Genomic DNA, 10,983 nt, shown 5'->3' with positions numbered 1-10,983 from the left:
ATATATGATAATACCAAAATATCAAGTTGGCTCAATAGTCTTTATGTTGATCCTTACGGGGAGTGATACTATTTCACCAATCGAGTCACATGTATCTAACATATATATATATATGTGTGTGTGTGTGTGTGTGTGTGTGTGTGCGCGCCCACCCCTAATAGGTGTATAGTCTTATACACTCTTAAATTAACTCGCTCATTCCACAATTCATTTACTAGTATCAACTTGAAAATCTTGAGATAGATATAATTGATATTGTACTAGAATCATGTGAATTCCATCGTGTACGAGTGGAAGATTTCAATGTAAAACGGGTCATCCATGTAGGCTGATCCGACCCGAATTGAATGGGAATAGTTTGGAGTGAAAAGTTAAGGAGTTGATGTTTAAATTTAAAACTTAACCTCCCACAACCTACAACTCCCATATAACTCCTAATCATCCAAAATCATAAGATAAGGAATGCACATTCGTTGAATATAAAAGGCAGTGATAATACATGAGTGTGATGATTTGAATATGCAAGATTCATATTTTAAAGTTGGTTCTTGGATTGTGGATAACAAACTCCTTCCATTGTAAGCGAGTTTCCGGACAAAAGGGCAGTAAGCAAGCAGTAAGGAAGCACCAAAGGAAAGTAATTCAACCTCTTGTTTCTTGGGAATTCAAATAAGTTCTAAGACCCCAATTCTATATTTCATGAACTTGATATAAAGATTCGTTGGATAATTTGATTGATTTACATGCATTAATTTTCTTCCGCAATTAGTGGCCAATGATTGTGTGAGTATTGATGACTTGTTTCTTACATTCGAGAGAAGTGGAATAGGTTCGATAAAGTATAAATTAACATAGGGTCCGATAGGGGATAGAGATATACCTCTATGCTTTATGTAATTCTTAAATTGTTCACAAAAGTACATGCATTCTTGTATGTTTGCATCATCCATAGAGATATAGGCTGGTGGTGTGCAATAATAGGTCTAATATATATCGAAAGAGTATATTGGATAGAATTAGGAACATTGAATTGGCAAATTTCCATCGAGTTATTAATTTTATGAAATTAGGGTTTTCATAACTTCAATTGGGGATTCGTGATCCTAGTGGCTTTAGTTTGATTCATTTCCATAAATTAGCTTTTGAAATTGCATAATTTCCTTTACTTGAGTGTTTGAGTCGTTTAATTAGAGAAATTTTGAAATTAGGGTTTCTAATTGAGAAATTAGGGTTTTCAATAGAAATTAGGGTTTTTATTTGAAATTAGGATTTTTAATTGAAATTAGGGCTTTTTGCATTTAGACCATATTTTCACTCAATTAGATTCGGTTAAGGCTCGACTATATAGAATTGAACTACTCAATCTCTGAGGGACGATATTCAGACTTTTAAAAATCTACTTTATTACTTGTTACTAACCGTACACTTGTGATAATTTTAAATCGAAAGAATTATTTCGTGAACAATGCCCAACTTACCATCCGTCCCCGATGATGCACTCTTTCGTTGAAACCCATGTGGGATATGCATTGTTAACGTCTTCAATTATGTTTTCCCGCACAACCCCCAAGAATGGCCTGTTGGTGAGTTCAAGGCCAATTGCCAGTTCCTCGAATTGATTCTGATCAAATATTGTATAACTCCCAAATGCAACATAAATGACAGAATTAGGGGGTTGTTGATCAAGCCATGCCAGACAACCTGTTGAAGAAAAATTTCAAATAACAAATCCGTCGCCTTTTAGATAGGGAGGGTCTTAAATACAAGGCTCACTGTCAGTTAATTATATAAAAATTACGCAACTTTCACTCATTTGATAAATAAATGAACATATACTTTTTGACGAGATAATTCGACATGACCTGAGTCCTCTTTCCAGAAGTTTCCTACTGATTTTCCAAGCCGATTACATGCCAAAAGAGGGCCTATAGGTATAAAGTCTGGAAATGAGGCAAATGTCCCATACTCCAACCAGTTAGATGAGTTGCAAATCATCCTATCTGCTGATTTCACCCACTTTAAAATTTGTACCCCAAGTTTGAAAACGATTTTTGCTGTAAGTTCACCGATAATGCAGTTCCAACTGAGTTCCGCGGTGTTTATGGCAGGCATATCTGGTGAAAACTAAATTATCTTGTTTTGCATTGGCATTCCTGCATAAAAGAAAAAGTTCAACAGTAGTATTATTATAAGAATGTGTTAAAAAACTGGTTCTTCCCCGAACTTCCATGCTTGCTATATTAGTCTCCTAATTTTATACAAGTCACTGCAAAGCAGATTGTCAACTTTGTATAGTCACCCAACCCTCGTATTACTCTCTGAAAACATGATCACTGAGCTTTAAAATGTCAAAAATTAGTCCCTGAAATGGATTCTGCGAGTCCGATCAATGGATTATTGAGTTGGCAAACCGCACCCGGCACCTCTACTGAGCCCCACCCCTTCTCCCTTTCTTCCTCCATTGCTGCCCTACTAGGGGAGCTCTTAAGAAGTATCCGCTTTTTCATAGGGTCGTTAATTGTTCTTTAATGGGAGCAAGTCAAATCTAATTTCTATTTGTGGGACTATAACATAAACAAGTTCTAAAATCTCCTATCTTTAATGGAAGCAAGTCAAATCTAATTTCTATTTGTGGGACTATAACATAAACAAGTTCTAAAATCTCCTATCTTTAATGGAAGCAAGTCAAATCTAATTTCTATTTGTGGGACTATAACATAAACAAGTTCTAAAATCTCCTATTCTAAGGAGGAGAATTACTATAGTTATTCTTGTCTAAGGACACAAGTAACTAGAAGAGTAAATGAAAATAAAAAGAAAATTGACTATCTTTCGTCCGAAAATCTTCAAAAATTTACACTGCCATCTGCTCCTGTTGTCACTGATCAATGTTATTCAATATATACACTTTAAACTGTACTCACCATCACTGTCTATAATTCTATCATCAATAAGGTTTGGAACTTTAAACAGCAGCGCAAATTGAGTGGCTGCTGCCGGCCAGAAAGCTACTTTCTTGATACCCATTTTGTCTGCAACTTCCAGAGCCCCTCCCATGGTGACATCGGCAATTAAACAGGAGATTCTATCACTTTCTGAATTATTCATTTGTGCAATAAGTGCCATGAGCTCACCCGGCATGACAGCAGAAACTGATTCTATCTCTTTTCCGAGATCACTTCTGTCGTCAGGTGATTCTAATCCATCTGGGATTGAAACCATTTGTATGATTTCTTGTATATTGTCTGTCAACGATAATGCTTTGATAACTCGTTCATGAATGAACTGAGCGTTGACGAATGTAACCTTGCAGCCATAGTTTACTAAATGGAGCGCAAGTTCCATAAGGGGAATCACGTGGCCCTGCGCCGGATATGGTATAAGCATAACATGAACGCGTTTCATTGTTTTTCTTTGATTGGTGATGAGAGAAGTGATTGTTTCTGCTAGCCGTAGTGTCTATGGTGATAAGCGTATGGGAGATCAGCTCGAATTTGATATTTGTACAGAATGTATGCGGTGAGGAAATTTTTAAACCTTTTTTTTTTTTTTTTTTTTTTTTTCAAGCCAATAAAACAGGCAAATTGTTCTTAACTATGTATATAAAGGAATATGCTGAACATATATTCTATTTTTCGTGCAGAACAAGGAGCCAGCCTTAGGTGACCAATGTGATATGCATAATTAAAGGTAGAATTATGTAATTTATTTAATTGTACATCTCATTTAATGTCAAATAGTGTCATTTAAATTAATGTAGTATCAAAAGTAGTGCTAAATAGCATTACTTAGATGCATGTCATTTAGATTAGAAACAAGGAACATGAATTGGAACTTGGAAGAAAATAATGAAATGTAAATTTTTTTGGCCACTTATTTTATTTTGTTTCAATTTAATTATTGTCATTAATTGATTAATTTTAGTTTAATTTAATTGATGGATAACATATCAATTATTTAGTTTTGCCAAGTACGGTGCTTAGAAAATAAAAATTATATATATATATATATTTGAGGATTATAAGTCATGTGATTATTCTTAAGGTTATGTTGGCTGATGATTAGAAATTCGAAGTTAAGGATGTACTTTGAAATGAAGATGTTTGATGGTGTGGTATGAGAATTTGCCGTGGTCATGCAATCCCAAGATTGAAGTGAAGTTTGATATGGTTGGGAGCATTGGACACATCGATAAGATGATTGTGAATAAAATTTTTGAGCCAATAAGAAGAGAAAAATATGTTGGTAATTTGTACAGGGTAATTGGAGAGTCAATTTTTGGTGGAGCTTTCTTGATGGAGTTAGACCAAGGAGTCTTCTATTGTTGCTAAAGATTATGAAGTGGAAAAATTGGGTTACGTGATAATGGCAAGGAGAATGACGATCGAAGTTTAAAGATGTCAAATTATAGAGTTACGTATTATGAGGCTTTGAATTATGTTCAATTTATGAAAATTGATCAAGAAATACTGGCACCTACTAGTAAAAGAGAGAATCGATGGAAATATAAACTTGTGGTGATCAAGAGCTTTAGAGTAAAGGCGAAGATTGTTTGGTTTGACTCGAAATTAGTAGATTAAATTGAGGGACCAGTGATACACAATTGAATCAGGGAATGAAGAAAATAGAAGCAACAGAGTGGTGTTTAGGAAAGTAACTGGATTGGAATTAAGGGATTCAAGTGGAAAAGAAAGCCTATTTATCGGACACCTCACTTTTATTCGTCGACCGTATAATTGTGTTAAGTTTATGATGTTCTGTGACACAATTGTGCATACAATAAGGATGAGGAAGTTGAGTACGTTCAATGATTAACTAAAGGATAAAAAATACTTGAACTGGTGTAACAAAATATGTCTGGGGCAGAGCAAAATGCATTTTCTCTTTTGGAGCTTATATATCTCTAATAGGTGTATAGCGTTATACACTCTTGAATTAACTTGCTGATTCCACAATCCATTTACTAGTATCAACTTGAAAATCTTGAGATAGATTGTAATCATGTCAATTCCATCATGTATAAGTGGGAGATTTCAGTGTAAAACGGGTCATCCATGTAGGCTGTCTCAACCCAAATTCAATGGGAATAGTTTGGAGTGAAAAGTTAAGGGAGTTGATGTTTAAATTTAAAACTTAACCTCGCACAACCTACAACTCCCATATAACTCCTAATCATCCAAAACCATAAGATAAGGAATGCGCATTCAGGTATATAAAAGGCAGTGATAATACATGAGTGTGATGACTTGAATGTGCAAGATTTATATTTCAAAGTTGGTTCTTGGATCGTGGATAACAAACTCCTTCCATTGTAAGCGAGTTTCCGAACAAAAGAGCAGTAAGCAAGCAATAAGGAAGCACCAAAGGAAATTAATTCAACCTCTTGTTTCTTGGGAATTCAAGTAAGTTCTAAGACCCGAAAGTTGGTTAGAAGCATGCTTTTATATAGAAAATAGTGCTTAATATCACTTCTGCTCCATTTCTAGTGTGATGCACAATAATGGCGATACAGTGGTGAAGGAGCTAAAAAGTTTTAAACCAATATTCTTGCTACCAAACATATGTAGTCATGCGACAGTATTCCTCTAGGCAGAAAGAACAAATCTTTTTAATCCTTAATCCATGCTACGAAATCTTTGAAATTCTCGTACGAGCTCCCTCCTTCTCTAACACTATTTTGAATCTTTGTTTTAAGATCCAATACCCTTTCTTTAAATCTTTCGTCGCTCAAAAGTTGTTCCAATTTGTTCTTAATTTCTTCGTGCCTGATGATTCCACTGTCATCTTTGTTAAATTCCAATCCTATCTTCAAATAATCACAAATGTAGCTCCGATTAAAAAGCTGATCCGCGAAATAGGGCCAGCACAAAAAAGTAATTCCATTGCTGATGCCTTCAACAGTAGAATTCCAACCACAATGGCTGATGAAACAGGCAACAGAAGGATGAGACAGTACTTTTTGCTGTGGTGCCCGATGCACTCTTTCGTTGAAACCCATGGCATATGCATTTTTGACGTCTTCAATTATGTTTTCCCGCACAACCCACAAGAATGGCCTGTTGGTGAGTTCAAGGCCAGTTGCCAGTTCCTGGAATTGATTCTGATCAAATATTGTATAACTCCCAAATGCAACATAAATGACGGAATTAGGTTGATGTTGATGAAGCCATGCCAGACATCCTGTTGCAAAAAAAATTCAAATAACAAATCCATCGCCTTGGTTTCCACTTTTAGATAGAGATGGTCTTAATTTCAAGGCTCACAGTCAGATATTATATGAAAATTATGCAACCTTCACTAATTTGAAAAAAAAAAATGAACATTATACTTTTGGACGAGATAATTCGATGTAAACTGAGTCTTCTTTCCAGAAGTTTCCTGCTGATTTTCCAAGCCGATTACTTGACAGAAGAGGGCCTACGGGTATAAATTCTGGAAATGAGGCAATTTCCCAGACTCCAACCAGTTAGATGAGTTGCAAATAATCCTATCTACTGATTTCACTGGCTTTATAATTTGTACCCCAAGTTTGAAGGCGATTTTCGCTGTAAGTTCATTGCTAAAACAGTTCCAACAGAGTTCCTTGGTGTTTATGGCGGGCATATCTGGTGAAAACTGAATCATCTGGTTTTGCATTGGTATTCCTGCATAAAAGAAAAAGTCAACAGTAGTATTATTATAAGAACGTGTTAAAAAACAGGTTCTTCCTGAAATTCCATGCTTGCTATATTAGTCACACAACTTTATACAAGCCACTGCAAAGCGGATTGTCAACTTTATATAGTCACCCGACCTCATATTACTCACTGAAAACATGCAGGTCACTGAGCTTTAGAATGTCAAAAATTAGTCACTGAAATGAATACTACGAGTCCGATCAATGGATTAAAGTTGGCAAACCGCACCTCTACTGAGCCTCTCCCCCTCTCCCTTTCTTCCTCCATTGCTGCCCTACTAGGAGAGCTCTTCAGAAGCATCCCCTTTTTCATAGGGTAGCTAATTGTTCTTTAATGGGAACAAGTCAAATCTGATTTCTATTTGTGGAACTAGAACATAAAAAATTTCTTAAATCTCCTACGCTGAGGAGGAAAATTATTATAGTTATTCTTGTCTTGGAACACAAGTAACTAGAAGAGTAAATGAAAATAAAAAGAACATTCACCATCTTTCATCCGAAAATCTGGAAAAATTTTCACTGCCATCTGCTCCTGTTATCACTGATCAATGTTATTCATTATATATACTTTAAATTATACTCACCATCACTGTCTATAATTCCATCATCAATAAGGTTGGGAATTTTCAACAATAGCGCTAATAGAGTGGCTGCTCGAGGCCAGAAAGCTACTTTCTTGATACCCATTTTCTCTGCAACCTCCAGAGCCCCTCCCACGCTGGCATCGTCAATTAGACAGGTGATTCTATCACTTTCTGAACTGTTGATTAGTGCAATAAGTGCCATTAGCTCACCCGGCATGACAGCAGAAACTGATTCTATCTCTTTTCCAAGATCACTTCTGTCGTCAGATGATTCTAATCCATCTGGGATTGAAACCATTTGTACGATTTCTTGTCTATTGTCTGTCAACGATAATGCTTTGATAACTCTTTCATGAATGAACTGAGTGTTGACGAATGTAACCTTGCAACCATAGTTTACTAAGTGGAGCGCAAGTTCCATACGGGGAATCACGTGGCCCTGTGCCGGATATGGTATAAGCAATACATGAGGGCTTTTCATTGTTCTTCTTTGATTGGTGATAAGAAGTGATTGTTTCTGCTAGCCGTATTGTTTAATGGTGAAAATTATATGGTAGATCAGCTAGAATTTGATACTTGTGCAGAATGTATGCGGTGAGAAAATTTTAGTGTTTATTTTTTATTTATTGTTTTACTCTTTAATTATTTTTTAATTATTTTTTTGTCTTGTCTTCACCAAGCCAATAAACACATGTAAATTGTTCTTAACTATATTTATAAAGGAATATGTTGAACATATATTCTATTTTTCATGTAGAACAAGGACTCGGCCTTAGGTGACCAGTGTGATATGCATAATTAAATATAGAATTATGTAATTCATTTAATTATGCATCTCATTTAATGTCATGTATTTTCATTTAAATTAACATAGTAACAAAAGTAGTGCTAAATAGCATTACTTAGATACACATCATTTTGATTCGAAACAAGGAATATGAATTAGAACTTCAAAGAAGGTAATGACATGTAAATTTGGGCCACTTATTTTATTTTGATTAATTTAATTATTGTCATTAATTGATTAATTTTTAATTTAACTTAATTGATGGAGAACTAATCAATTAGTTAGTTTTGCCAAGCACAGTGCTTAGAAGATAAAAATTATATATATTTATATTAATTTGAGGATTATAAGTCGTGATTATTCTTAAGGTTATGTTGGCTGATGATTAGAAATTCGAAGTTAAGGATGTACTTTGAAATGAAGATGTTTGATGGTGAGGGATGAAAATTTGTAGTGGTCATGCAATCCCAAGATTGAAGTCAAGTTTGATATGGTTGGGAGCATTGGACACATGAAAGACCTAGATAAGGTTAAGAGAATCTTAGGTATTGAAATTGAAAGAGATAGGTCAAATTCTGTTTTGTTTTTGCATCAGTGTCCATACATAGCTAAAGTATTGAAGAAATTTAATATGAGTGATTGCAAACCTATCACGTTGCCTCTTGCTAATCATTTTGTTTTATCGAAGGAACAATCTCCTTGCAATGAGCGTGAAGTAGAATACATGAGTAGAGTGCCTTACTTTAATGTGATTGGTTCCATAATGTATTTGATGGTTTGCACTAGATCGGATTTAGGTTTTGCTGTTAGTACTCTCAGTAGATATATGGCTAATCCGGGCTCTGAACATTGTGATGCACTAAAGTGGCTATTAAAGTATTTGAAGGGTACAAGTGTACAAGTGACGTAGGTTTAAAGTTTAGTGCTAATAAAGAAAATATAAAATTAAAGGGTTCTATAGATGCAGATTACGCGGGAGATAGGGATGGTAGGAAATCTACTTCATCTTACGTGTTTACCTTATCTAATTCATGTGTTAGTTGGAAATCACAGTTTCAACATATTGTTGCACTATCCGCTACAGAATCAGAATATATTGCTACCACTAAAGCTATTAAAGAAGCTCTATGGCTTAGAGGTCTACTTCATGAACTATGTGTCTTGAATGATTATGTGGTAGTGTATTCTGATAGTCAATCATCTATACATTTATGCAAGAATCCCATTTTTCATGAGCGCACTAAATACATTGATGTTAGACTCTACTTCATTAGAGATATAGTATCTCAAGAGGTGGTAAGACTTGAAAAGGTCCACACTCACTACAACCCCTCTGATATGGGGACGAAGGTATTGTCACTAACAAAGTTTAGAAGTTGCAAGGAACTTCTAAACATTGATACAGGTAAATGATTTCCAATTTTTTATTAGTTTTCTATTAGAGGTATCACTAATGAGAGACAATTTTCTTTTGCAGGTCCTTTGACACTAAGGTAGAGGTTGTTAGGCAATTTGTTGTCAAACGACCCCCCGAGTTATGATGTAATGTCGGTTTTATTATCAATCGGCCTTAACCATATGATTGATTAGTATATCGACACAATTATCGAGACAACCCAACCCACATTCGTATGGACCGTTCAAAGTAACCTATTGTTAATAGTGTTGCTCATGGTTCGTCCCATATCTTTGGAAGGCTATGTTATTAATTTGAAGCCCATTATTTTTTGAGTCGAGCCTTGTTTGGTCCACAAATTAACCCTAACCTAACTTACCTTGTTTGGATATTTACTTGGCTTATATTCTTGTCTTTCTCTCGGCCTCAAATAGAAGAATGCCCAACCTCTCTTTGTGAGACTCACCTCTCGATTTTCATCTCTTCTCTGTGACCTTTGTGGCTAATTGCTAGTGGGCATATTATTGTACATCATCTTCCCAACCTATAGCAACCGAAAGTGGGGCGCCCTTCGTGGTGGTATTGGAGTTGTCTCAATCCTTGGTGGTGTCGACTAAATAGGTGAAACTGAGCCCGGTTTGAACTTGGTGTTTGCTGGAAATCGGCCCTACAACTGGTATCAGAGCCCGAGTCACCTTCTCCGGCCAGAAAACCACCAAAAAAATCTCAATTTCCAGCCAAACCAGTAACTTTCCGACGAAACTGACCCCATACCCGGAACCAGCAGGCTGAGGCGCTCCTTCCAATGCGGCGCGTGATGGCGGTGGCGCGTGGCGGCGATTCCGGGAACTTCCTTCGGGCAGTTTGCTCATTTCAATCCCCTGAACGCACTAACACTGTTTATTTTCTGTTTCAGGTTACACAGAAAAAGTTGGACAATTTTGCCCTTGGTGGATCAATGGTTGAAACTACATATATCTACTGAATTACTTTAGGCCAAGATTGTGGCCCTAAAGTAGTAGATTCGCATCTCTCTCGATTATACGGACTCAGATACGTCCACTCTGGTAAATTGGCTTAACCGTTAATTTTTCAGCATTAGCGCGTTGGGGGTTGTCATTACTTGGCAACCATTGTTTGTGCTAGAATTAGGGTTACATGCTCTTGATTATTTTTTGATTGAGTATTTGTTTTTGGGTTAAAATCAATTTTGTAATTCTTAGTGATCTAATTACTGTGGGACTAGTTATCTGCTAGACGTATTTTTTGCTGCATTGTTATTTCTGCTACTTACTTATTCCATTAGAAATACCGTGACCTTACCCGTTCTAACATTCCCTTGATCTAAGACCGCGAGTCTTACGAAACCCTGAAAATCTAGAAAGGTGTATACTGTCTGTGACCCTAGGACTACTTTGTGTGGTTTGATTGTGGTTTGTGCATTTTTTGACTGTTGTGTAAAGATGACAACTCACAGTTTTGATTTGAAAATTTTTAATGAAAAGGGTGACTTTGCTATTTGGCAACAAAAAATGAAGGG

The 10,983-nt window shown here is 35.9% G+C and overlaps 2 protein-coding genes and 1 pseudogene across 2 annotated transcripts; all 3 read right to left on the bottom strand.

Annotated features, from left to right (window-relative positions):
• Nucleotides 1-1,478: 1,478 nt before the first annotated feature.
• Nucleotides 1,479-2,112, bottom strand: LOC111383197 (UDP-glycosyltransferase 83A1-like; the record flags this gene model as incomplete). The annotated part of the gene is made up of 2 exons (XM_023007275.1): nucleotides 1,863-2,112; nucleotides 1,479-1,701 (listed from the first exon to the last, which is right to left on the bottom strand). Coding segments are annotated over exons 1-2 (473 nt in total), but the record flags the coding sequence as incomplete, so codon positions are not given.
• On the bottom strand, nucleotides 1,600-3,456 carry LOC111383193 (UDP-glycosyltransferase 83A1-like). The gene is made up of 3 exons (XM_023007272.1): nucleotides 2,925-3,456; nucleotides 1,863-2,153; nucleotides 1,600-1,701 (listed from the first exon to the last, which is right to left on the bottom strand). Exons 1-2 carry the CDS (start codon nucleotides 3,403-3,405, stop codon nucleotides 2,125-2,127), a joined length of 510 nt encoding a protein of 169 aa, XP_022863040.1. The 5' UTR covers nucleotides 3,406-3,456; the 3' UTR covers nucleotides 1,600-1,701; nucleotides 1,863-2,124.
• A 2,132-nt stretch (nucleotides 3,457-5,588) lies between these two features.
• LOC111383192 lies at nucleotides 5,589-7,741 on the bottom strand (annotated as a pseudogene).
• Between the last annotated feature and the right edge of the window lie 3,242 nt (nucleotides 7,742-10,983).

Source organism: Olea europaea, unplaced genomic scaffold, assembly GCF_002742605.1.
Source record: "Olea europaea var. sylvestris unplaced genomic scaffold, O_europaea_v1 scaffold2623, whole genome shotgun sequence".
Lineage (NCBI taxonomy): Eukaryota > Viridiplantae > Streptophyta > Magnoliopsida > Lamiales > Oleaceae > Olea > Olea europaea.
The sequence above is the reverse complement of the archived record's forward strand: the minus strand, read 5'-3'. Positions and strand labels throughout refer to the sequence as shown.